Raw genomic sequence first — 26,114 nt, forward strand, 5'->3', positions numbered from 1 at the left:
GGTCACGGCCATTAACTGGGCGAGTTGCAGATTTTCGTAAATGCAGGGGTCAAGTAGTGAGGGAAGGCCCCCCCCCCTTGAGTAATACAGCTCTTGTGATCCTTCAAGTATTTTTAGAATCAGAACCGCCATATCTTCGCCTCGTTTCTATGAAGGGTTAGGGTTGATTGACCCTTCTCCAAAGCTAGTACTAGCTGAGCGTGGGAGGATCGAACCTCTGAACGCGGTACACTCGCTGGCTTTTATACTCGACAGGTATTTTGATGGCTCGTTCAAGTGTTTAAGCTGACAATTATTGAATGTATCATTGAGCAGGTAAAGAATGGACCAGATTTCGACCTAAAGGATAGGACACATGGCTATTTCGGCAGTTGAACATAACCTTTTTCTTCTTCATCACAAAAGCGGTTAGTACGTTTGCCACTTCTACTCAGGCTCTAATCACCCTCGGCTCACCCTCTCCTCACTCAGTTCACCTGAGCTGCCTGAGCAACCTGAGCAGTCTCTAGGCAGGATTAGATAGAGCTAGAACGGGTTCCCCGGGATCAGTAAGAGCTCCCTATTACCAGAATAGCTCAACACCCCACTTCCCCTAAAACTAGAACTTGGTCTTTTCAATGCATCATTCGGCTGTCATAAACCTTTATCTTTCAAACCCCTTCGCCACCCTCTTTTCTCTGTTCATCTTCTTCTAAGAAATCCAACTTGAACTCGAGCGAATAGTGCCAATCAAATTCCGATGGCCTAAAATAAAGTCATTTCGCTTTCCTTCACATCAGCAAACCATCCTTTTCTAGAAACTCTGCCTGTTCCAACTCTATAGTACGTGTTTTGCGGATGTCCTGTAATGTGACGCAGGAGCAGGACATGGACCAGCGAATAGGTTTTGTCTCCTTGGAAGTGAATCTGAGATTCTGGTGGAATTTCGTGAATAGAGACCATTGCTAGAAGACAATAAACGGTATCATCAACCATTTGTCGTTCAGGTTCGTCGAGTTTTCCGTCCCCAATAACAGTACGTTTACTATCATCACTACCATATAACTGTATGCCACTTTCATGCACAAAAAACCCCACAGCTGGTTTGATCTTTCCTCTCAACGTTAAAGTCCCGCTTGTGACCTTTCCATAAGGACTGGACCCTTCCACATCCACAGTGACAGAGAGAACCCGAATCGCCCATTGTGTTTCTATGGCAAACGTTTCCCTTTTGTCGTAGAAACTGACAACGCCATCAATTGAAGCCCATGAGAACGAAGGAGCTCGATAGAATGAAAGAGGGGTCGATTCGGGAGAGCGAGCAACAGTCCAAAGCAATTGGCAGGGAAGCCTTTCTTTCCACAACCCAGCGATATAGGACATTCCTGTTGCAGCTGCGTACGTCTTTGCGATACCAGACAAAGCCGGGAGCTTGTCTTCGGGCTTGGTTAAATCACAACGTGTATACAGCTCTACAACTCGCTCCCATACTTCCTCATCACCATCTTCGATGCTTGCTTTCAGCATTCTGAAACCTCCATTCGACCCCGGGTCTTTTGCGCCATAGAAATCGACATCGATTGCGCACTCGGATGTTCGTCCTTCGGCACAATCCCAGTAGAGCTGGTCTTGACCATAGTAAACCATTCTTTGGGATAGAATCCTCTCCTGGACTACCCAACCGCGTTTTGCAAGTGGTCCCCATTCTACTCCACACTGAAAGCCCATGGGCAGACTTCCAACTTTCACAACTCCATGAGACTGTCCATCTTTCATCCATCTCAAATCAACCGCCGGAAGACGCTCCCAGGGGGTCATATAACGTCTATAGTTTGGGAAACAACCGCCACTGCCGTTAATACTTGCAGCTGCAGCAATATTAACACAGCCATTGCTATAAATGCTAGCCATGTTCGCGATTTCTCGTTGGCAATCATCATTATCGTCTTGAATGATGCATAGGGAGTCGATCCAGAGATATTTGATTGTCAAGCTTCGTGCCACCGATACAGCGTCTTGGAACGTCTTACAAAGAGATTCCCAGGGCACGGTCCGTTTCAACTCTGAAATTGAAGCTCTGGAACATGTCTGCAAGGGTAAATTACCCCAGCAGTGGCTCAGGGTTGCGTAAACGCCATAAATACCGGCTCCTGATACGAGACGAACCAGATTATGGTTGTCACCTGCACTGACATCTAGTACTCGTGTTGGTAGACTAGAAGTTGAAACCTGTCCACATTGTTTATGAGAGGTAAGGCATGTTTGAAGCCATGATGATACACATGAGAAGTCATCAGGAGAAGCCACAAGCCTTCCAACAACTTTTTTTGATGCGAGGCTTCCTATTCAAGAATCAGTATATAAATTGTCGAATATTGTGATTTGATTCCCCGTTGACTTGGAATACAGATAGTGAAGCATTAAACGTATACTGCGCCATATAAGAGTGGTTGTGACAGTCTATTAAAAACAGCTCACCTTTATCGGCAAATAACCCATGCCATGCGGTTTTATTCATACACCTTACACCAAGACAAATTTGTTCTTTCTTCGCATAGCCAATCCTTCGGTCTGCGATTATCTCCACGGTATCGGATATTCTTGCGTCTCTCAAGATATCCGTATAGATAAGCCCATTCCAGAACAATTTGCAAAGACTACAGCATTTTGAGCTTTCCTCCAACTCGTCTAAAGAGTTCTTGTGTCTGATAGAAGTTCGTTGGACTGCAGCAAATCGATGTCCTTGGCGTCCTATACCAGGTGATCTGTCGTTATGATCTTCAAATAATTCTTGTATATTAATCAGCTCGCAGTCCTTGCATAGGGCCATAGTTGCTTAAGACGATCGATTTTCTGCTTCGGATTGCCGGTCCACTAATATTAGGAAGATAGAACTATCTGAGGATTGTAGAGTGCATTGAAGTGTTAACAAGGCGAGTAAAAAATAGGAAAAAGTGTGCAGATAGGGAGCAGATATACTGTGAAACAGAAATGAAACAACTATATCACGTGATAAAATTGAGCTCTACAAATTATCGAGGCTGAAATGCTGCATTAAAGCTTGTACCTAGTGAAAGTATGAGAAGGTTTGAAAAATTAGAAAGAGTAGCGTGTTAAATTTGAATTTAGAGACAGAAATAATACTGTAAAGGGGTTGGTAAGTCACGTGATAGCACCAACGTATCTGTCGTTTACAATTTCAATATACAATAAGGTTAGTACTACAATGAGTATTTGTTAAGTTTGGTTTGGTGCATCTTACGTAAGCCTTTGGGAATATCCTCTAAGGACACTTTTTAATACAGTAGAAAGTTGTTTCTATTCAATTATACGACCTGATCCCCACGCTTTATAATAACCTTCAACCTACATGTTTAAGAGAAAAAATGGTTCCTGAGGAATCCTAGTCAGAGCCACAATGGAACCTATATTTAGAGACAAGACGAGAAAAGTATAACCGAATCACAAGGGAGCCAAAACGAGCCCCTTAAATACTAAAACAGACCTTTTAATACATGTTCAAGCTGACTGATATGTGCTCTGCTTGCTCAGGTCGTGCTCAAAGCACGCTTAGGAATACTCACCCCTGGCTTAGTTAAAGCAACCGCTGTTCACGCCTAGAGGCTAAACGGAACAAGCAAAATAGAAAGTTGAGTATGACTTTAGTCGTAGGACAAAATCAAAGCTAAGACATGGGCTTCAGTAAGCCTGTCAGCACTGTGACACTGAATTTACCTGAGATTCGGGAGGCGTAAGCAACTCTGCTTGCCAGAAAACATTGGAAGAGAGACAAAGATAAACCAGGCAGCCGGGTTGCAGCCACAACCTCAAATGATCGCGTGATTTCTCGGAAACTGGCCCCGCTTCGGCGCTTCTTTCGCTGACCGCCTGATTTGGTGTGCTATGAGGTGGCGAGTTCTTTCAAAGAAATGTGTCGCAGTCGAACTTCACGCCGGACTGGAAACGTGGAAGGACGCTTCAAACTTGTGCTCGCAGGTGTTGACAAAGAGAAGAAGGAATAGGGGCAGGAGCAGTCTTTGTCCTGGCAGAAACCCCCGCCTCCCCACCATGCGACTATGCCCATTCTGGCGCTAGCTGGCCGCTAGCTTACCGACTCCACTGGCACTGTACCCCGCATTCTCAAGCCTGCATTGAACTCACGTGAGGGAAATCTGGTCATCGTGTGTGGCCCTGCATCGTCCACGCACACACTCTCTCCTCCACTCCGCAACAGTATCAAAAGCATCCATCTCCTCCATCCAAACCACTCCGGAAGAACACCACTGCATCGCAGCAACCATTCAGTCGCAACCATGGCAGCAACTGACTCCGTCCCCATCATCAAGGTGTTATTCACACTGCACCCTGGCATGGACGCTCTGGACTTCGTCGGCCCGCTCGAAGTCCTGAGCCATGCCAAGCACAACATCAACGACGACTGTAAGTCAATGGCAGAGATCTCAATGGTTCTTAACCCTCAATTCGCATCTGCTGTTACCCCGCCATCCCCGATCTCCCTGCAGAGCTCTCCTCCCCTCTCTTTGCCGCAAAAAAAGCTGACTCGCACCCCTCACAGCCACCAAAGCCTTCTCCACGACCTTTGTCTCCCTCTCCGAACACACTGTCTCCGCCCAAGGCGCCAGCTTCCGCGCCCACATGGACTTCAAGGAAGCCTACACTCGGCTCTCCGAATTCGACATCCTGATCATCCCCGGCGGCGGCGTCGATCCCGTCCTCAAAGCCAAGTCCGAGCCGCTCGGTCTGATCCGCGCCTTCAGCGACATGCAGAAGAAGGACCCGAAGAAGGAGCGCACACTGGTGTCCGTCTGCACCGGCAGCTTGTTCCTCGCGCAGGCGGGCCTCCTCTCGGGGCTGAGTGCTACCACACATCCGGATGCGTATGCGAAGTTCGAGAAGATATGCAGCGAGATCTCGCAGCGGGATTTGGCGGAGCGATGTGATGTCGTTGAGGAGCGATATGTGGTCAATAACTTGCGCTTTGATCTTGGTGATCCGGAGGAGAACCCGTATGTTCGCCGCAAGAGCGATGCGAGACGTCCATCCATGGGCAGAAAGGGCAGCAATGCGTGGAAGGAGAGTAATGCTCGTCGGGAGAGCAATGCCAGACGTGCTGCGTTGAGACTCGGTGGGCTGAGGGTCATTACCACCGGTGGCTGTACCTGTGGTATGGATGCTGCGTTCTATTTGGTGAGCATTATGGTTAGTGAGGAGGCGGCGGCCGAGGCTGCGAGAGTGATGCAGTATGATTGGAAGAAAGGCGTTGTTGTTGATGGCATTGACATCTAAGGCGTTTGGCGTTGGCTTGGTATTACTTGTGCAGATGCATAGAATACTATACAGCTAGACGAATATTCTGGGAACCCAAAACAGGGAATTAAGGAACAGGTACTTGGCAGATCGGATGGCTGGTAGCTGTCTCTTTTCGAATCTCATCTCATTGACAACCGTAACGCAATAGTCACTGGTAGCTGCTGTGTCCCCAGCTTCTCCAACCTTGACAGGCGTCAAATCTAATCGTTGTTCACCAATCACTCCCTATCCTTACATTGAACTTAGCTACACCCTTCACCCTTCCCATCGGCGCCTATCTTTACTACGTTCAGCCTATTACGTAAATGTGCACTTGTACGAATTATATGACATTGACAAGCGCCTCCTGCTGTGCCCCGTCACGATAAAGCCCATCTACGGGGAAGCTAAAGAACTCTCTCCACTTCGACACGCTTGTCCCTGACATATAATGATATATATGTGGAGACTTCCCAAGTGAGCCATCTACATTGAATCCGTTCTACCGCATGGATCCCGTCGAAGCTTTTTCTCGATTTGGAACAGCAGAATACTCAACTGGGCAAAGACCTCCCGGCTGAGAAGTGCCGTGTGTCAACTTCGGAGGCCAGCGTGACAACTTGAAAGAATACGAATCTTTACGCCTCGAAAAGCGCTGATTACTCCGTGGCATTATATTTTTCATGGAGAAACCTTTAATCTTTGAGGAAAGGGAGAGCTGACAACAAGCGTCATCCGATATGTAGATGGAGCGTCGATCGTAGTTGACAGCAACGCCCCACTTCACAAACTAACTCTTCTCCTTCTCATAGCTAGCTCGACATCCATCGCTCTAGCTCTCTCCACACGGCGGTACAGTGCGATCACTCAACGTGTTGTAGACCAGGGATGTGTCAGGGGAACCTTCTCCATAGCCTCTGAATATCCCTAACTAGGCGCGTCAATGGAGGCTTGTCCCACAGATTCCAGGTTGTACAATTCAAGTTAGGTTTTGTTGGCTCAACTCATCGTGGCAGTCTCTAGGGGCAGTGTTGCAGCCTCCAAATCTTTGTTACACTCATCAGATAGGTCCTGTGACTGGCGGGGGCTACCTTCCATTTCTCTCGCTTCCGAGCAGAGCTGTAAGTGATGATATCTCCGCACAAAGATATGCGAGCAAGAGTTTGTGCCATACGATGCTACTCTTCAAGGCTCCCAGTTTACTGGACAGCTTGGTGGCACCAGTCTAAGAGTCGGCTTCCTATTATCACCCAGACCCGGGACTCGAGTAGCCCGGGTCTGGCGGTTATCCAAAAATAAAATCCCCGTCGGAGGGGCAAACAGGTCTGTGCATAGACGTATTCTGTATTCAAACCTGTCGTATGGATACGGGTACTAGGGAGCTTAGCTTCGCTTACTCAGCGGCCCCCTTTTATTTAGCTAGATCCAGACGCTCCCTTCAGAGCTTCTTTTAATCAGACAACCATTTATGCAAATCACTGTTCCTTGCTATTTGCAATAAAACCCTTAAAAAAGAGCCCCCAATTCCCCACCTATACGCGTGTGTTTAAACCGCATCCAGGAGACACTCAGAGGAATTTCACACGGGTAAACCCAGTTTTACACCCAAGTCCCAGGTCTGTAATTATTAGACCATCTCGAGCCCACAAATAGTTCGTCCCATTCGTGCTTCTGCAACTTCAGAAAACCCTTTCGATTAACTTCCAGTTCCCCTTCTTGTTCCCCTTCTTGATCCTCTTCTTGATCCGTTTCTTGAAGCAGCAGTTGCGTCCTTGCATCTATTAACTATATAATTAAAGAATATATAATAAATCTCGGATATTATAAATATTAATTAGAGAAATTAATAGTTCTTTAATATTATAATTATATTATTATTTATATTATAGGCTTTGTATAACGGGTTAGACTTGTAATTTGAACTCGGTTATATAACCTTTATTACTATAGCTATAGAAGTATATAATATATAGCCCGTATATATTTAGCTTATATAAGAGTAAGACTCTCTTTTTTTTTCTTTAATTATTTCTTCTTATATTAAAACTACTAGTTTTCTTTATATAAAGGCCTGGCCTATAATATTTTAGGCTTATAAATTACTAAATATATATATATATATATATTATTAGAAGCTTCTATTTAAAAAAGGCTTTTCTAAACCTTATAAAAGAAATAGAAATTAGTTCTATACTAAATTTAATATTATAGTTTTATAATTTACTAATCTATTTATTATTTTATTACTTACTAATAAATACTTTATATTTATTAAAAACTAATTAAATAAATAATATTTAGATTTTTTTATAAAATTAAATATAAAATTTAATATTTAAAAAGCGTAATTAAATTTTTTATTTTAATGTTTTAAAGCTAAAAAAGGGTAATTTTTAAAGAAGTCTTAAATCTAAATACTTATAATTTTTATTTTTATATTTTTATTTTTATTTTTATATTTTTTTATATTTTTATATTTTTATACTTTTATATTTTTATATTTTTATATTTTTATATTTTTATATTTTTATATTTTTATTTTTATATTTTTATTTTATATATTTAGCTTTAATTTAATTTTATTAATTATAATAATAAGGCTTTACTTTTATTATATAAAAATAAGTTTCTTTAAAATAATTATTTTATTATTACTAATAATATACTTTTTATTAAATTTAAAAGAAGATCAAATTTTTAAGTTTTATTTTATTATTATAGAATTTCTTATTTTATTTATTAATAATTATTTAAATTATAATTTCTTTAGTTATAATAAGAACTATAATTATTACGAAACCGGGTCTCTGAACTTAAAAAGCAAGGTAAAGTAGCTTTTAATCCGAGAATTCTAAACTAAGAAAAGAAGCTCTTAAATGCGAGAGCTTGATATTCTAAATACTACAGCCGTATGCGTTATCGCGGTCACGTGACGCTAAATTTACTAGTAAAGTAATAAAGCGTAATAATAATTAAATTAAAAAATAAATTAGTTTTCTTATAATTTTTTCGAGTTTTATAATAATAATAATTAAGACATTAATATAATAAATAAAGTAAAATATTAATTATATAAAATATAAAATTAATTTATTAAAAACTAGATATATTATACTTCTTATATTAATAATAATATTATAATTTCAGAAATACAAAATTAATTATTAAGTTATATAATATAGTTTTAATTAATATAACTTATATTAATTAGTATTATAATGAATTTTTAATTACTTTTAAATCGGACCGATTATAACTTTTTTTGGCTTAGTTTTTCTTTATAATTATATTATTTAATATTAATTAAGTAAAGTTATTATTAAAAAGTTATTAAAAAGCATAAAATAATTATTATTAGAAATAAGATTTTAATTTATTAAAGCGAAGCTTTTAGTTATATATAATAAGCTAATATAAAAAAAATATTTATATAATAATAAATATTATTATTATATAACCCGAGAAAATATTTAACTAGTTACTAGAGGCCTAAAAGAGGATTTAGGAAATCCTTCCTAAGATTAAATGCCTTGTGACGGCAGGAACAAAGCAATGGAACGATGCTCAAAGATCTATGATTCCAATGTCCTACAGAATCTAAAGCTAAGGAGAGAAGGAGTGAGGTGTGGCAGTGGATAAGTAGGTATGGCCAAGACCACTGAAACGCCGAGCTTTGGAAGCGAGCTTGGTTTGAACCATAGCTTGGAACCTTAGCTGAAACCAACCCCTTTGGCTGAAACCAACCATGTGACACCAGCCGTCACATGCCTATTTTATCTTATTATACTCTCTTTTCAGTTTAGAAAAGAGAGGGAAAAAGGGGGGAAGTTAGAGTATTTCTCTCTAAAATTAAAGACTATTATCTTATCTCTAGAGATATTAAAGAAATGCACTCTCTTGCGCGCTTTTATATCCGGAGGAATTTGAAGGGGCCGGGACCCCCCCTCCCAAGATTGCAATATACTTTCTTAAAGAAAGAGAATCTGACTTTCACTATTTGTATTTGCACTTGCTAATACAGTCCTTGGTTTTATTGCTTTTAAATCGGACCGATTATAGCTTTTTTACTACTATTATTTCGCCCTTTGTTTCTCTCTTTTATTAGCTATTATTATATTACTATTATTATTCCGCCTTTATCTTCGCTCTTTTATTATTTGTCGTTATATTACTGCTTCTCTCTTCTCGCATCCTTATCTGGTATCTCCTCGCTTTGCTTATATACAAAGCCTTTGCAAAAATTCGAGGAACTAATTACCTCACTATTTAAATCAAATCAGCAGCTATAATTGTCAATATGCAAGCCTTTCTCGACACTCTTGTATCTGCTCTCACGCTCTCTGCCTTTGTCTCTGCTACCGGCATGAGTCTCCAGCCACGCAACTGCTTCTTCACTTACTGCGACTGTAAGCAATTCAGTTGTAGTCTAACATTCTGCTTTGATGACCATGTCAACCCATGGGTCCTTATTGATAACGCTATGTCACCGAATTACGGTGACGACTGCGGCTCATTGGAGAACTGGGATCGAGTCAACCCAGCAGAATGGTGTGATAACGGATTACGCAAGGCGACTGGACAATTTGCGATTTGGAGAAAATATGGGTCAAAGTCGCCAGACTTTACCGTCAACTACAAAAATACTACCGATAGTCCAAATCGAGGAAGTGTATCCGCTACCTGCCGCGGTGTACAGACGGTGGATTGCTCAGGTCATGGTCAATACAATAAGACCAAACATGATTGTTCAGGATCTTGATAAACGAGGGTAATGAGCAGGCGGGGCGTTTAGACTCTCGCCCCGAGTTGAGGGAATTGGCGCGGCTGGTTATTATTATCTTCTTACACTATTACGAGGTTAGGCCTCTAGGGCAAGCAGAACTCCAGCTGGTTACAAATGGTCCAAGAAACCACTTAAAATGGACAAAAACTTGGGCTCCGCTTTTCCTCTAATCCTACCGAGGCCGATAGCGATCCTCCTGCCAAAACCCCGAAAAAACATTGCAAACAACATTTGCGTACATTGCACTTGACTGTGCGAATGTGCAATGTGCAATGCGCAAATGCGCAAAGTGTCATGAAGAATCGGGGCTTTGGCAGTACAGGGGTTAAAGGCCTCCGTACAACAAGTCAATATTTGCGTTGGCAGATAAAGACATTGCCTCCTTTGAAAGGTGCGGAATGCTCGCACAGAGCTCGAGCCCAGTCGCGTTTGCATACTTCCTCTCGAACTCCTTATCTAACCCCGTCAGCGGCGCTGAACATCTGCTACATGCAAGAGAAATGCTGTTTTTAATGACTAACAGACGTCTACAGATCAATTTGTCACTTTTACGTGAAGGATTAAACGTCTCTGAGCTGAGTCCCCCTGTCCCCTCTTTCGGGCAGCCTGCTCGTGCTTCCGCGAAGGGGAAACGATATATAGCACAGCTTTGTTGCGTGTATGATGACGGTGAGCATCACCGTAACATGATTCTAAGACTCGAATCTACTTCCAATGGCTTCTCGCGAATCGAATACAACAAATTACAGTTTGCCAAATGCCCGCTGAGCCTAGCACCACAGGACAACGTTGGCTCCGGCCACCCATTGGCTCAAGGAGCAAACACGACTTTTACGGAAAAGGGCGGCTTTGTATCGCCGACTATATCCGTGCGAGACACTCGAGATCAGGACTTTACTTTTCTCATGGGCGTGTGTGAGACGCACGTGCGAATCGAGCGGCTTCTGCAAGCCGGCTTCATTCTGTCCGAAGAACCGTTTCTCACCCCCGACATCATCGCAGATGTTTCCACCCACTAGTGTCATGACCGTTCCATGAGTATTGAAGGAACTTTCGATTCAGTGCCAAGTCGCGGTGGGCTTGCTACTTTGAAATTCACCTCGCAAGCTGGTAGCTGCGCATTGTTGCTCTGCCAATGTAACGCGTCTCGCGGGATAGAGTTACTACGTGCTTCAGAACTAGATCCCTAGACTACCAGATTTGGAGACGGTTGCATTTTACGAGTGCTTCGAAACACAACTTGAGAGATTGAGCGGTATGCTTGCTGGACTCTGGCGATTACGTCCTCGCTTCGCACGAGAAAGGTATTGATAATGGCTACATTGTCTCCGCGGTGGATTTCAGCATCGAGCCACCTTCAGAGAGATTATTTGAGTTCTATCTGAGCTCATTGGAGGACTCGGAGCAATAAGCGAAAGAGACTTTCACGCAACCAATCTACTCAGCTTTCGAAGCGAAAAGAATAAAGCCATAGCCAAGTAGTAGTAAGGGTTGTGGTAAACAGCCTATTTATTTTCTAACTCTGACGATACATTTGAAATGTTTCCCGTGAATTGCGCCCCTTTTCCGCACTCTGACTCCTGCTCAGCTGAAAGTGATCTCCAAAACTAAAGCGGGAACTGCGCTCCGATGCCAATGAAAGCATAAGCCCAAGGTGCAGGACCTTGACGTAGTATCTGTGTAGAATGCAAAAGATTTGCTGGGGCTTGGACTTGGACTGATGGCTGCTCGAGGTCTGCTTGGTGGATGGAGGTTGGGTATGGGTGGGAGCGTATTGTTGTGTCATCGGTTGATGCCGGGATGGAGCCGCAGGTGCGGCGTTGGGAGTGCACGTACTGTGCGGTTGCGTCTTTGTGTGAGGACTTGCTCTTGCCATTGTGGTAGTGAAGTGCGTCGTGGGTGAGAGGTGTATAGTCTTGCTGCAAAGCAGTAATTGCCTGAGCCGTGGGGTCGCAAGACATCGAAGGTTTTGCATTGCTGGGAAGAGGGTGTCGGTTGTTTATGTCATTCGTTATGTGGTATGCTGAGGCATGAGTGTTCGAGGTGGCAGGCTCGGTATGTTGGTAGGTTTCGGAGTAGAGGAAAGTCTCGTGGGAAGAGACCTGAGGTTCACTAGCATAGATGAGCTTGTTAGACATGATGTTCTGATATAAAAGTTCCAGGTTTGAAGGAATTTGTGAGTTGGGAGAAAGGGAAGAATATATTTACGTAGGAGGATTTGGGTAGCAAGAGCTGCTGTTGGAGGGTACGGAATGCATAACTTTGATGCGCGAGTTCGAGAAGAAGGCGCAACTTCCTCTGAGAGGGTAAAATCAAAAGAATCTGAGAATTTTTTTGAGTTGAGGGTTACAGGAAAGATACCGTTACTGAACTTGCGAGCAAAGAGATAGAAAGCCACTGGCTGCATCAGCCATCAAGAGAAAGAGAGGAACGGCACTTATAGGAACATGCGGTGAAAATTAAACAACACATGGCAGATCAAGGCAACACGGGATGATATGCGATCATTTAAAGCGTCGCACTTCTCTGGGCAGTAAAACTTGGGGATGAGCTGGAGTCTTGGAGCGCATTGGTGGGTTCTTCGTGCAAAGTGCAATTGATTCAAATGTGCAGGTTTTGGAAGTGCAAAGTGCAGAAGTTCCAAGCGAGTTGTGTGGTTTCTGTTGGATGTTGGCGGTGTCTGCGCGAGGTTGTGGAAGTGGTTGGGTCCACTGCAAAAGGTGCAATTTTGCACACTTTAGTGCAACAGTTGTGCAATTGCAGATTTTACCGATGGGAGGCGGAAGACGCATCCCCCTGTTCTTGGGATCTGACGTGACCTTTTCACGCCTGGGTGGGGCGAGGCCCCTGCAGCCACTCTACACCGCGATCTGGTATTGGTTCACGTCGACCAGGATATGACTTGTGTTCTTTCCCCGTAGAGAGAGGCACTTTTTGAAAGTACAAGGTCGGGGCTGTGTCGATAAGCGGTGGGAAGCGGTGGGAGACGGCGGACGATTTTCACCCGTCGCTCCTTTGATTGCTTTCAACAGCAACACCACGACTTTCACACCAAAGACTCAGCCCCGACGGAGAGCCTGGGACTTACCGCGCTGACATATCTGGCAAACCTGGATACGTTCTCCCGCTGACACTCGCGTCAGGTGACCAGGCTGCGACCGAAAGCTGTTGAACCCAGTCGATAGCTGTGTTTGGTGTCTGGTTGCGCAGTTTAGGCACCACAGAAACCTAAATCCGGATCGGATCACTCATGCACGCAAGAAGCTATGGTTAAACGGTGGGATCTCTATAAGAGCGAAATCCATTCGCTTTATATCGCCGATGGAAGGTCTTTAGACGACGTGCGGCGAATTTTGAAAGGGCGACATGGCTTTGATGCATCGTAAGCCAACATTGCCATGTACAAGAGTGCGCTCTAACTTCAATTAGCATCCGATCGTACCGAATGAAGCTTGAGGGGTGGGGAATGAAGAAGAACAAAATTGGGACAAGTCGCTCTGCCAAGACGGCAACAAAGACTGGCTCGAATTTCCCACCTCGAATATCTAACTCGGCACTTTATCAGGATAGAAATAGCACCAGGTAAATTACACGTTCGTTTAGATCCGAGACTTGTTATTAATTTGATACCCGTTGAAGTGCCCCGTCTGGCCCAGCTTTGCAATCTGCCAACCCTTGGACAGCACCGCTCAACTTCTCTGGTACTCTCAGTCACGATTACAGTAGTTCTAATATAGCTGTGAACGGCGGATTCCATGACGACTCAGCCGCGGAATACGCTGAGATCACGCAGCACGTAGAACATGTATCTCGGCAGAGCCTTTTTGATGCCATTTCGAACGGGGATAAAGACGAGGTTACAAGGCTACTTTCCACTGGCACATCTGTCCATGTCCGAGATGGAATTAATAATGCACCCTTGCATGCAGCGATACTACCGGGCAACATTGATATTGTCGAGTCTCTGTTGAACTATGGCGCTGACTTTGACGCTATCGGTTTCAAAGGGAAGACGCCTCTCCACTTGGCAATTGCTTCCAGACCTTTGGTTCAGCTCTTACTGAAGCACTCGCCAAAGTTGTCGGTACAGGATGACGAAGGGAACACAGCTTTACACTACTTACTCAATACGAAAGATTGGTGGGCCAACAACGATACGGCAGCAACAGCGAAGTCCATCCTATCCTTTGGCGCGGACATCAATATCAAGAACAGGCTTGGCGATTCTCCATTGCACCGGGTGGTGTCTGATGCTAGACCAAACGACTATAAATACATGGAACTAGCCTTGGTGTTTCTTGATTATACACCGGACGTAACGTCGCCAATGCGGAACGGTCAGACCCTTCTTTCCATGTTCTTAAATAAGAGCGAGATATTAGTATCTCCAAGTTCGGCTGATTGTTATTACGGACCTGCACTTTCGGTTACAAGAGGATTTGCATGCTTGGAAAAGTTCCTGGTTGCTGGTGCCGACCCGAACACGATAACCCGCTCAAAGCCACTCATTATTGAATATCTCTCACATGGGATTTTTGAAGAAAATAATGAAACGGAAAAGACCTTGCTCCAACTTATCCAAAGGGCGAACATCGATGTTGTGGGACCTGCTGGAAACGACCCCTTTCATCTCACCCTAACGTTTGCTAAGAACCACCGCTCGAGGAAATGGGTTCTTAGTGTTTTTGCGATCATCGATGCTTTAATCTCTCGAAACGCGTCTCCAAACCAAGCAAACGATGAGGGCGCTACCCCGCTGGAGATATGGCTCAAGGAAGGCCAGGAAAAGCCTTCTAAAATTGTAAAGGTTGCTTTACTGCTTATTGAAGCAGTCGCCGACACTATGATACAAACATCGACCGGGGGGACTCTATTTGATATGCTCAGCTGGCTGCCAAACGGGGATCAAAATCTTCTGACTAGAGCTTTACTCAAAAGGGGTGCAACCGCTCAAGAGCATGCCACCAGCGCTCCCGCCCGATCAGAATGGGCTGAGCTCTGGCGTGCGGCTTGGAAACCAACAGATTGGCAGGGTGCCAAAGCTCGAGTGATCGAGCTTCAAAGTTTGCCTTCTCGTCCTAAGTCCGCAGGTTTCATGGAGTGTGCTTTTCGTGTTATCGCGGAACATCAGCTGGAACTTCACAAGGCTTGCCTGAAATGTTGGCAGGAGAACCTAGTCGGAAAGGAAGCGGTGACGAAAGACTATGAAGATTATTGTGCTATCTTGAGAGATTGTAGGGAGCGAGGGATTGAGATCGACGTTTCTTGGTACAGTTTCTTACTTGATCTTATGGATTTTACATAAAGTCTAGAGCCAGCAGCTGCTATATATTGACCGGGAGTCGAAGTTTTATGAGATGTTTTGCGAAGTTCTATAAAGGAGGAAAGGTAGAATTATCATCACTTGCTCCTATTCGCCTGGTTCTATATAACCCCCACGGCACTTACTTTTGTTGTGACTCAGCAGTGTCTTCCACTTCGGTTTCATATCCTAGTGACCCTAAAGCAAGGCGGATTGTGTGGAATATTTTGAAATTGGGTAACATATTCACGACTTTCGTGAGATTGTCACTTTCTTCCGAGATGAAGATATTTGTCAATATTCCAAAACCTGTATCTCCCTGACTCTCCGACTTTTTGAGATAGGGCAAAAGGCCTTTTCGTTTTGAACCCATTTCCGCCGTTCATTCCTGATTTCAGGCTCAGCCACTACAAGCTCCCTAAATCGGACGATCAAATATTGCGAGCATACCTTTCTTCTATTTTCTTGAAGACCCAGCGAGTTGGAGTAGCGATAAAAAGAGTTAATACAGGCAAACAACCGCACTTGGTTTTGAAACAATAGCAAAAATCAACCTGAGAGATGGACGCGTACTCGCTCTTCGGGCTGAGTATAGCGCAGAAAAGCTTGTGAGCAACGAGGTAAAGGACCGCTAGAATTGCGCTTGACCTTTTCTTCATTTTCCTTTCTTTCAAAAGAAACCCCCAGCTTTGATCTTACTTGCCTATAAGTTAATATTCTTAATGGTATACTTCTTGGAACGAACGTAGTAAGCAGGGGTAGTCGCGTTGGAAGTGGATTTGGAAAAGTGTTGTCCGAGACCGTCGTCCACCGCGAACTCAAGACTTCATCACCCCCGAACATGCCACGTTTGAGAAAGCACCAGAAGGGCAATCTCCAGATTCTCAGAGAATAGTACAACTTCTGCAGCGGCAGGGGGACTCAGAGAAGTCCGTGACGCACGGTGCTGCTCGTCATCGACGGTCGACGAACAACGGCGTTCATCCTGAGGCTGCTCTTCTTCATCAATCTTAGGTCCGATGGTCGACGGTGACCAGGGGAGGGAGACCGTTGGAGGTGGAGAGGCAGAATCTGGGCGGACGAATAGAATCAATGCTGTTTAATTAACCAGCCAACGAAAGTGCAGCTAGCCTAGAATTCATTGGCACCTAGTTGCATTTAACCCTGGTTCCATCCCTGTTTATTCAACACCATCTATTCGGCGAGCCTAACGTTAGTAAGCAACATCACCACAGCCTCACTTCCTTGACGAAGTGGGGTAAATAACCTTGCGAGATCCGGAGCTTGACTTTGGACCTCTTTGGAGCCAAATAAGGAGGCTGGGCCTGGCAGCAGCAGCAAGCCACAAGTCAAATCCCGTCCGTTAACCTCTGCACTCTAACCTCGCTTGCTTCTGAGGAGTCTCGAAGCCAAGCCGTTACGACTTTTTCATTTTGACACATCCACTCCGGAATCCCACCACCGATCTCGTGTGCAATTTTGCAGACTGCTTTTGGCCCTTGGACGCTAGAGTCTAATTCAAAACTAGGCTATCCACCTACAAATCCAACTCTCGCATCTCCAAGAGCGTTCCCGAGTCCGCACTCTAAACGCAAAACACAATGGGTCTCTCGCGTGCCTTTGGCTGCTTCCAAGATCCCGAAGCGCGGGCTCTGAAAAAGCAAAAGAAAGCAGGAAAGCGGAATCGCAATGAGGAAGTGCGACCTAACAGAGTAATCGCAGCAACTACGAGAGGTGACCACGCTGAGATTGAGATGCGAAGTCTGCCTGACCAGTCACCCTTACCGGCCAACAGCACCACGCGAAATTTTAAACTCCCACCTTCAGCACCAGAAAGCGATGAACCAGAGCCCTGGAGCGTAGGCGCAGTCATTCGTCGCACATCGCTACTTCAAGCCAGGCTTGATGAAGCGGCCAACGAAAGGAAGAAGACTGACGAGAAGGTGGATATACCAGCTTCAAAGGCAAGGCGTCAAGCTAAGGTGGAGGAAGATGTGGAGATCCCGGCGATAGAGACGAGGCCTAAAGTCATTGCGGAGAAAAAAGAAGACTGGGAAACGAGCACGGGAAAGGTCACCGCGAGCCTAAATATGAAGGGCATTGGGGATGGAAGTGGAGAAGGAAGCGGAGTTCGTGCCACCATGATGTTTGGTATACCAACAACGAAAAAGGAACTGGAAGTGGACCTCGGAGCTATAGAAGAAGAGGCAGAGATCAGGAAGGTCACGGAAGAGAACAACGCACTTGCGGCAAAAGGAGCCCATAAGTATAGTGGGGCAATAAATTGGAATCCTTCGTATAGTCAGAAAGCGACCCCGATGCCATTACGTGGCAAGTATACGAAAAATAGCGGTTGGGGGTGGTCTGGGACGAGCGGGTCAAATGGATCTCCGATGGATGAGCCGTACTATGATTATGGAATTGGTGTGTCGAATGGCTCAGCGAAATCAGCTGTTGGGAGCAATCCATATGGTGCACCGTATGGTTATGGTCGGAGGAAAAGCTCTCACTACGCTTATGTGTCTGGTCCAGCCAATTAATGAGATAGGATGTCGGAGACGTGGTAGGACTTGGAAGTTCAGTCGGGGAATGGGTATAAAGTCGAAGGGGGAGATCTGGGAATATCCTAGGAGGAGATTTGATGAGGTAGTGGATAGGTTCGTTCCATGATTCCAAGCACAAGACAGCCATATGGCTCTAAATACTCTTTCTCACCTGGAAAGTCCTCACTGCCTTCCCTAGTAACCGTCAAAGGAACGGGAAGCCCAGTACATATGATGCTTTAATGAAGGCGATCATGGAGCTTTCAGATGAGCTGGGAGTGATCAGTTCCTGAGCAAGAGCGATAAATCCACTAATCCAATACGTAGTAGAGGAAAGGGTTGACTGATAATGCCCTAATAATCACCCTCCCCCACCATCCTCATTCCCATAATCCACCTCGCCGGCATCTTGATCATACTACTGCCCCACCTCCTCGTCAGGAGCGGCATACTCATGCACAGGTTAAGTCTCTACCTCTTCCTCATGGTCAGGCTGCGCTTCCTCTTTCCGCTCCCCATGTTCTTCAACAGCCTGTTCCGCTCCAACTCCTTCCCTCCCGCCTTCCTCGGCCTCGCCTTCATATTCCCAATGCTGCAGCTTCTTCCTGGATTCAGAACCATCCACCTCGAGGAATCCCGCGGTTGGTATCGTAGGAGGGCAATTCGTGCAACATTGATCCTGACTTTAGAGAAGAAATAAACTTTTAGCGTGCGAGACCGGCATTTTATCCATTTTATAGTACTACATCTCGAAGCACTATAACTTGTAGTACCACAAGTTAAAATAATATGGCTCCGGGTGCTTCCATTTGTAGCTTCAAAATCAAGAGTATTCCCGCTTGTAATACGCTGTACTAGTCACGTATGACTAGACTTGAGGGGGATCCAAAATAGCTCCGGTTGGGGTCTTTGTACGTTGAAAGGGAGCAAGAAGGGATACCTCTACTTCGCACCGACCACTTTGATAGGTTGAAAGAGGGGCCCATGCTCTAGACAAAGGACATTAGCAAAATCCAACCGATACTTAAGGGATGCTGAAGGGGATCCTCTCTATGCTCCGGCTTCCACGCTTACACACCAACGCGCACAGGGGCCATAGGAATAGCTCAAGTTAGAGCAGCGGCTGCTCAGATCCAATGACAGAAATGCACTTGGGTGGGGTCATTGTCGTCTGAGAGTACACTAGTTGTTCATAGGCTTCAGAGTTATTTTCACTTCCATTATATCAACTCATCTTCAAATAATGCAATCAAACACAGAGAGACTTGAAAAATTGAAGGCTACCGCTTATGGCACTTACCAATGCCAACTCTTTCAAAATTGCAAAGCACATATTTGAGACTACGGAATTGCCGTGGAGGAGCAAATGACAACGGAACTGAAGTCAGAAATAGGAAAGATTCACAAAACATGGAAGAAAGGGGCTTTCACAGTCAGCCAGTGGCAATAGAATCAAAAGTTGAGGGGGAAGAGAAGCGCAGAAGCTACAATGAAAGGGAGCATATCTATAATGGTCTTGAACTGAGGTCACGTGGGTAGCAATATAAATCTGTAAGAACGGTGCTGAAATGACTGCTGTTCTATAGAAATAAGCAGCCTATATAGATATAGACCATAATTCCCCTAAATTAGGTGTTATAAACCCCTATCTATCCAAGCCTTCAGCTATATCAGCAACCCTAATATTCAACCTCTATAAGGCTTTCAGCCTCTATATTAGCTGCCTTGATATTTAGCTGTATAAGGGCTCTCAGCCCCTATAGGTAAGTTCAGGGGCGTTAGGCATGATTTGACGCGTTTCCTGAGGCCTCGCGCCAGGCTAGACAGGAAGTTCAGGGTAAGATGCTACAACTTGCAGCCAGAGTAGAGGCAGACCAGTCGGAGTTGAAAGTTTGGAGCTTTGGCTGAGCGTACATGATAGATTATGGAAAAATTGAGACCGCAGCAAATATTAGCACGTCGTGAAAGCTTTATGTTCCATGCAGTAGCAAAAGAGCGCGAACCACTCTCGGACCATATTATCGACAATAATTTTCAATTTCAAAGCCAGAAGTTCACAAAACCTCAAATCCAACCCTTCGCCTTCCCAACCTCAATCTCCATGCCCTCCTCTCTGATCATGTCCTCTAATCTCAGCTTCAACTTCTGCAAGACATCCTGCCCTGGGGCTCTGTCCGACCCCGTATGTCCGTTTACACCAGCTTTCGAAGGCACCAACTCATCAATATGCACCCGAATGTTTGCCTTCTGCTCTTTGTAGAAACCCCGAATACCATTCAAATCATGCCATAGACTCCGGCACCAATCATTGCCACCTCGGAAGATCCGAACCTCTCGGGAGCACAACTTTGTCAGGTATTTGATGTCGTGGTTCAGGATGTCGAGTTTGCGTGAGCAGTAAGAGCATGGGTATAGACTGTGATCACCGCAGTTTTGGAAGTTTTTTGCTCGGACTTGTCGTGGCGTGGTCTTCGCCGCAAACCAGCATTCGATGGTTGGAACGGAAGGGAAGACGTTCGGCAATGCCATCCTTGAATTTGAAGAAAAAGGTTCCGATTTGTGTTTAGTTTGATGCGAGTGTTGATTTTGGTTATTTTCGATTGCATGTTGGACAGTGTCATGCAATTTAATCAGCCTGTGAGTCAAATCCCACGTTCTTCCAGACCTCTGCTCCGCCGAAATTGTGAATGTACCACTCAACAAAATCTCGATTCACTCGAGAACATTCCTCAACCGTGGGAAAACAGCACTCCTTTTGACACCAACGAAGCAGAAAGTCAATATCGTGTGCATCGCTTTTGGTCTTCTCTTCACCTCTTCCCAGTATTGAATGACATTTCGCGTTCAGCAGAAGTGCCGGCTTGAGAACCTTCGCAGACCCGACCGTCACTGTCGGAGTCGAAGCGTCGAAGTCTTCTTTAAATAACATCGGCGGTGTCAGAATCTCGATGTCCACTCTTGGGTTGCCTTGGAAGTATGTATGCAGAGTTCCCTTCTCGACCACGAATCTTTCTTGGTCTCTGAATAATTTCTTCGTTTCCAGTGTGTGACCTCTCGGAACAACAATGTCGATATCAGTCGTCGTTCTTGATGAACCTAGAAGTGCGCATCCAGCTCCTCCAACTATTGCGTATGTGCGATCCCCAAGGATTTTGCCAACTGCTTGAGCGGCGGCCAGTACGGCCTCGACGTCTGAAAGCGGAGAGGACATGGTGTTTCCGTTTTCTCGGGAATTTAGAAAGTTGTCAAAAGGACCCAGCGGGATTATCTTCACCTTCGCGGAATTTATTTCATTTTATCGAGCAACCTTGAATGACGCGTTGTGTCGAGGAGGTAAAGCAACCTTTTCTGTTGCCTTGAAGACAGGGGCAGCGCTCATCCCTATCTGGTAAGATGTTTCGCTTAATCTATTCAATGTCAGGAGATTGTTAATAGAGGAGCTATGCCTTAGCTCTATAGCTGAACGAAGACTATTGAACAATGAAGAGACTCATTCATATTCCAGTTTTGAGCGATCTCATTTGATTCTGGCAATTTTCCTTCTTGTTTGCATGCTTTCCACTGCAACTCTCAAAGATGCTTCTACTCGCAATTGATAGCCTTTATTGCTGTCACATATTACCGAAGACAACCAATAAAGCTTGTATAGGCACTATCCTGTATATCTAGTATTTTTTTGCTTCATTGCTCTTACATCACGGGGGTTTTGCCACCTCTAGAAACGCTTTTTAGTCAGCAAGACATCCCCACCACCTGCACATTTCTGGTATTAAATGGAACTATCTGTTCTGATCCTACGGAATGCGGCAGCATGAACTGCCTAAATAATATGTAAGATCTCTCAATCACTCGGAATACACTTAGTTGTATGTACCCCAACAGGCAAGTCCCATTATGTTTTTGGCAAATGGTTTCCACCCCGCGAACGTCGTGTTCAGATTCCTCGTTCCTGAGCTTCTGCATCAAAAAAGTGATGCATCTCCGAACCTGCTTTCTCGTATCCACACTTATTGTAAAACCCTTCCTTACCTTCTGAAGTATCAAGGATGTTCGACAACACTGTTAGCACGGAACAAAACTATTCATTTCGGATTGGGGAGGTACTTTGTAACACCCGACTTTCTCCGCCACATAATCTAGAGCCTCTATGAGCCTCAATCCTAACTTCTTTCCCTGCTGATCTGATTTTATTGCAATATCCTCAATGTGGCCTTGCGTTGCGAGCTTGAACAAGCTAAGTGAAACAGTTAGCTCATATCTTATAGTATCTTAAGAAACATTCCGGACCAACACGTACAACTTCTTCTCCACCATCAACGACCCGGTTCCAACAATTTTCCCTCCAGCTCGATTCTCATCCACAATCACAACCACATAGTAAGTTCCCTTACAATTTCTCATCAAGTCGAATCTTTCAATCCACATATCTTCCGTAATATCACCAACATACGCTAGATCTCGAATGACATCCAGATGCCCCTCGTTGAAGTCTGTTCGCTGGAGTGGGCGGGCGATGTAGCCTTTAGGAAGAGCGGCTAGGACTTTTGGCGAGATGAGATCTGCAGAGAAGAGCTGGATTTCTGAAGCCATTACAAAAATCTGTTTTTATCTAGAAACTACCTCTGGCTCAAAACTCAATGGGCAACAAAGTATCAGTCTATATAACCCAGAAAAATATCAGCTTTTACTTTAACAAATACCGGGGCAGCGAAGGCACCAGCCTAGCAGCTAACCGAGGCAACCCATTTCATCCAGACATACCTTAAATACGAGAAACGAGGCCAGCGAGGGAAGTTTTCCAGCGTTCCACAGACAAGATACAATCATTAATCAATTATGATAAGAGCTACTTCGAAAAGAAAAAAACCTCCCCGTGCCTCTCTTCTCGCTGGACAAAACGAGGTAACGTTACGGCACTTGTGCCGCAGCCACGATGCCCCGCATGGTAACACCCCCACTCATCCACATGCTCACAACCCCGCGTTCGTCAACATGCTTCCTCACTGGACGAGTTCCGTTGGTGGGGTCCAAGGAATGGGGTTATATGCAGTTTCAAGAGGTCAGCCCTGTAGATAGCCTAAATTTAGGTGGGAAGTGGCAGGCAATGTGACGGCTGCAATGGAACGCTACGGTAGGTAACCGGGCAAGTTTCAGTGAAGCTTTTGTGGGGCCGTGATTCGTGTTATCCGTGGTGAGAGAACTTGTCTCGAACTTCATGTTCACCACGGCTCCCTGACGTCTCCCTTTTCGTAATAAAGGGACGAAGAGGCCAATTTTCTGCCACACAACTTGAAAATTGACATCTGGATAGGAAGTAATAATCATTGGTTGACTCTGGAAACTCAGTTGAACGTCAACAGCCGCACAGCTCCCACTCTTGCTTCCGAATACCAGTGTTAGGGACGGCAAATATGCCGACGCTCTCTACAGATATTCCCGTTCCTATTCCAGTTCGCCATGGCCCCCGCATCCTAACCATAGGAGCTGGATCCCAAGGCCACGCCTATGCAGAGCCAATCACACGACTCCATCTCGGACAAGTCGTTGCAGTATGCGAGCCCGGTCCTTTCAAGCGAGCCGAGTTCGGGCGGAAATACATCTGGGGTCTCAGTAATCGCTCTGCTCTGCCTCATGAAGAGTTCGAAGACTGGAAAGACTTCATCAAGTATGAATTCAGTCGACGAGAAAGGGTGAAAACCGGGGAGATCAAAGAAGGCGATCCTGAATTCAAGGGCGTCGACACGGTGTTTATTACTGTACTGGATGAGATGCATGTCCATGTTGTCAAAGCTCTTGCACCGCTGGGATTGCATACGATGTGTGAGAAGCCGCTTGCGACCGGTTTGGATGATTGTATTGATATCCTGGGGACTGTGACGAGGGAGTGGGAGATTCTTGGACGGAAGACTGTGTTTGGGATTGCACATGTGCTGAGGTATAGTCCGCATAATGTTATGTTGAGGAAACTAGTGAGGGAAGATAGGGTTGTGGGGGATGTGATCAGCGTTGAACATACGGAGCCAATTGGGTGGTGGCATATGGCACACAGCTTCGTGAGGTAAGCTTAAGCTTTACTTTCTTTCCTCTCTAGGGAAATTTGCTCACGGCTCATAGAGGAAACTGGCGACGCCAAGATATGGCGGCTCCTTCGTTACTCACAAAGTCTTGTCACGACATCGATTTCCTTATGTGGCTTCTCTGCTCCTCAGCTTCGGCAAACTCAGCAGATCCTCCACACGTACCTTCATTCATCTCCTCAACCGGGAACTTGAACCAGTTCCGCAAGGCCAGGAAACCACTTGCTGCGGGTTCAGCAACAAACTGTATTTCTTGCCCCATAGAGAGGAGCTGTCTTTACTCCGCGAAAAGCATCTATGTAGACAAGCTCTTTGCTGATCCCGATAACCTTGAGTGGCCGCTCAAAAGTGTGGCACCCGAGATTGAAGATCTGTATTTCAACGATGGGAAACCAGCGGCAGAGAAGAGATTACTTGAAGCTTTGGCCGAGGACTACACAACCGAAACCCCGGATTCGCAAATCAAGAAACGATCTTGGTATGGGCGATGTGTCTGGGATGGAGACAACGATGTGTGTGATGACCAAGTTGTTACGATAACGTGGGGTGACGATCCATTGCCTAGAGCCAAGGTTGGAAAGGGGGACAATGGAGCATTGACAGGAGATGCAGCAGCTCTGAACGGCAGATCAGCGAAGACGGCAATATTCCATATGATCGCCCCCACAGAGAAGATCTGCGCACGGAGAGGTAAAATATACGGTACAACAGGTGAGATATCCTATGATAGTGACAACATCTCTGTCCACTCTTTCGCCACAAGTGAAACGGTAGTACACCCAACAAAGGTTGCCGGGAAGGGCCATGGGGGTGGAGACGAGTCGATGGTTGAAAATTTCTGCAAAGCTGTGCAGGCTGCAATTTCAGGGGAGATGGAAGCCTCCGCAGCTCAGAGGCTTTGGTTGGGTTGTGAGATCGAGGAGATTGTGAGGAGTCATGTTGCGGTTTTTGCCGCTGAGAAGGCGAGGAAGGAGAGAATAGTCGTTGATTGGCAAAAGTTCTGGGCTAGTGAGGTGGAAGCACGGCTTCAGAAAAGGACGATATAGTAAGTTTTCTAGTGGCGATCTTCCTATACACAGCATCTGCTTGAGGGAATAGGGGATAGAGAAAAGGTTCTTGTTGAAGAATGATTCAATGCCCTACCTGTTCATTGCATTTTTCTCTGAGGACACAAAACCCTTCCCCCAGAAGCAAATTATGCAGTGCAAAGTTCCGAATAAAATAGGGAATTTTAAAGAATGGCCCAGTTGTAAGATGAAGCTAGTCTGAAACCCTGAAAAACTTTGGGGGGGGGGGGAGTATGTTGGACTCCCTCGCTTAGGGAATTCAGGGGTAGCTTGTGCCTAAAATCGCTTCAGCAAGCCTGTAAATTCGGATCGTAGATGGGTCAGCTCGACGACTTCAAATTTCCCAAATCATCCTTCAATGTCGCGTTCTACAATTAAACACTTCACGCCAATCCATCGAGATGGAAACCAAGGATGTGCCCAGGAACTGTACCTGCCATGCTTACATACTACACGACAACATCACTTGTGTCGTCTGGTGCGAAGATGCCGTTGCTCTGCACAGAGTTCCAGAAGCATCCACCATCCAATCTCCTATTAGCTACTGAAGGCTGATTTCGGCCTCAACGCGCACAAAAAAGAAGCTCTTTGGTGTTGGGACGGGGCGAAAGTGGGTGTACTGTACGACGGACATCGGGGTTTATACTTAAGGGGAGCAGTTCATCAAGCTTGCCCTGCTGGGAAAAGGAGGAATGATGCTAAGCTGAGGGATGGAAAGCGGGCCTGAATACCGAGGATGTGGGTGGAGCGCCCTATATCTCGATCACGCAGGAAAGTAGAAGTCAGTGAGATTTTTGAAAGAGTGGATGGAGAGGGAGAGATTGAGCAATCAAGTCAAGTCGCCGCTTGACCCTCTTGTTCGATGCTATCAGTGTATCAAAAAATAATCAAAGCTAATTAATTAGAATTAATTATCTTTGATTATAATTAAGTATGATTTGATTAGCTTGATTTTGACTTGATTTGATTTGAGTAGGGGGGTTTAATCAAATCAAACCTAATCATTTAACAGACTGAATGCTACTCTAGTCGAATGAAACTTAGAAGGAAATG

At 45.1% G+C, this 26,114-nt stretch overlaps 9 protein-coding genes across 9 annotated transcripts; 5 read left to right on the plus strand and 4 right to left on the minus strand.

Moving 5' to 3' along the window:
• Positions 1 to 570: 570 nt before the first annotated feature.
• Positions 571 to 2,897, minus strand: K444DRAFT_315958 (HET-domain-containing protein). Its single transcript, XM_024871845.1, has 2 exons — positions 2,458 to 2,897; positions 571 to 2,321 (listed from the first exon to the last, which is right to left on the minus strand). The coding sequence occupies exons 1-2, from the start codon at positions 2,807 to 2,809 to the stop codon at positions 745 to 747; spliced, it is 1,929 nt and encodes a 642-aa protein (XP_024740801.1). The 5' UTR covers positions 2,810 to 2,897; the 3' UTR covers positions 571 to 744.
• A 1,280-nt stretch (positions 2,898 to 4,177) lies between these two features.
• Positions 4,178 to 5,530, plus strand: K444DRAFT_651046 (class I glutamine amidotransferase-like protein). Its single transcript, XM_024885677.1, has 2 exons — positions 4,178 to 4,419; positions 4,556 to 5,530. Exons 1-2 carry the CDS (start codon positions 4,293 to 4,295, stop codon positions 5,284 to 5,286), a joined length of 858 nt encoding a protein of 285 aa, XP_024740802.1. The 5' UTR covers positions 4,178 to 4,292; the 3' UTR covers positions 5,287 to 5,530.
• A 4,056-nt stretch (positions 5,531 to 9,586) lies between these two features.
• K444DRAFT_626383 (uncharacterized protein) lies at positions 9,587 to 10,048 on the plus strand (the record flags this gene model as incomplete). Its single annotated transcript, XM_024882642.1, has 1 exon — positions 9,587 to 10,048. The coding sequence occupies one exon, from the start codon at positions 9,587 to 9,589 to the stop codon at positions 10,046 to 10,048; it is 462 nt and encodes a 153-aa protein (XP_024740803.1).
• Positions 10,049 to 11,565: 1,517 nt separating this feature from the next.
• K444DRAFT_660814 (uncharacterized protein) lies at positions 11,566 to 12,761 on the minus strand. The gene is made up of 2 exons (XM_024886508.1): positions 12,281 to 12,761; positions 11,566 to 12,184 (listed from the first exon to the last, which is right to left on the minus strand). Exons 1-2 carry the CDS (start codon positions 12,328 to 12,330, stop codon positions 11,680 to 11,682), a joined length of 555 nt encoding a protein of 184 aa, XP_024740804.1. The 5' UTR covers positions 12,331 to 12,761; the 3' UTR covers positions 11,566 to 11,679.
• Positions 12,762 to 13,063: 302 nt separating this feature from the next.
• K444DRAFT_660815 (ankyrin) lies at positions 13,064 to 15,500 on the plus strand. The gene is made up of 3 exons (XM_024886509.1): positions 13,064 to 13,454; positions 13,502 to 13,654; positions 13,712 to 15,500. Exons 1-3 carry the CDS (start codon positions 13,339 to 13,341, stop codon positions 15,375 to 15,377), a joined length of 1,935 nt encoding a protein of 644 aa, XP_024740805.1. The 5' UTR covers positions 13,064 to 13,338; the 3' UTR covers positions 15,378 to 15,500.
• Positions 15,501 to 16,661: 1,161 nt separating this feature from the next.
• Positions 16,662 to 18,205, plus strand: K444DRAFT_609489 (uncharacterized protein). Its single transcript, XM_024879585.1, has one exon. It carries the CDS (start codon positions 16,976 to 16,978, stop codon positions 17,912 to 17,914), a length of 939 nt encoding a protein of 312 aa, XP_024740806.1. The 5' UTR covers positions 16,662 to 16,975; the 3' UTR covers positions 17,915 to 18,205.
• A 2,338-nt stretch (positions 18,206 to 20,543) lies between these two features.
• On the minus strand, positions 20,544 to 21,128 carry K444DRAFT_522006 (uncharacterized protein; the record flags this gene model as incomplete). Its single annotated transcript, XM_024874171.1, has 1 exon — positions 20,544 to 21,128. The coding sequence occupies one exon, from the start codon at positions 21,126 to 21,128 to the stop codon at positions 20,544 to 20,546; it is 585 nt and encodes a 194-aa protein (XP_024740807.1).
• Positions 21,129 to 21,881: 753 nt separating this feature from the next.
• On the minus strand, positions 21,882 to 22,739 carry K444DRAFT_555848 (glucosamine 6-phosphate N-acetyltransferase; the record flags this gene model as incomplete). The annotated part of the gene is made up of 4 exons (XM_024876720.1): positions 22,679 to 22,739; positions 22,215 to 22,574; positions 22,030 to 22,151; positions 21,882 to 21,976 (listed from the first exon to the last, which is right to left on the minus strand). Coding segments are annotated over exons 2-4 (510 nt in total), but the record flags the coding sequence as incomplete, so codon positions are not given.
• A 409-nt stretch (positions 22,740 to 23,148) lies between these two features.
• K444DRAFT_583979 (NAD(P)-binding protein) lies at positions 23,149 to 25,212 on the plus strand. The gene is made up of 2 exons (XM_024877846.1): positions 23,149 to 23,975; positions 24,032 to 25,212. The coding sequence occupies exons 1-2, from the start codon at positions 23,329 to 23,331 to the stop codon at positions 25,038 to 25,040; spliced, it is 1,656 nt and encodes a 551-aa protein (XP_024740809.1). The 5' UTR covers positions 23,149 to 23,328; the 3' UTR covers positions 25,041 to 25,212.
• The last annotated feature ends 902 nt before the right edge of the window (positions 25,213 to 26,114 follow it).

Source organism: Hyaloscypha bicolor, assembly GCF_002865645.1.
Source record: "Hyaloscypha bicolor E unplaced genomic scaffold K444scaffold_47, whole genome shotgun sequence".
NCBI classification, from domain to species: Eukaryota; Fungi; Ascomycota; class Leotiomycetes; order Helotiales; family Hyaloscyphaceae; genus Hyaloscypha; species Hyaloscypha bicolor.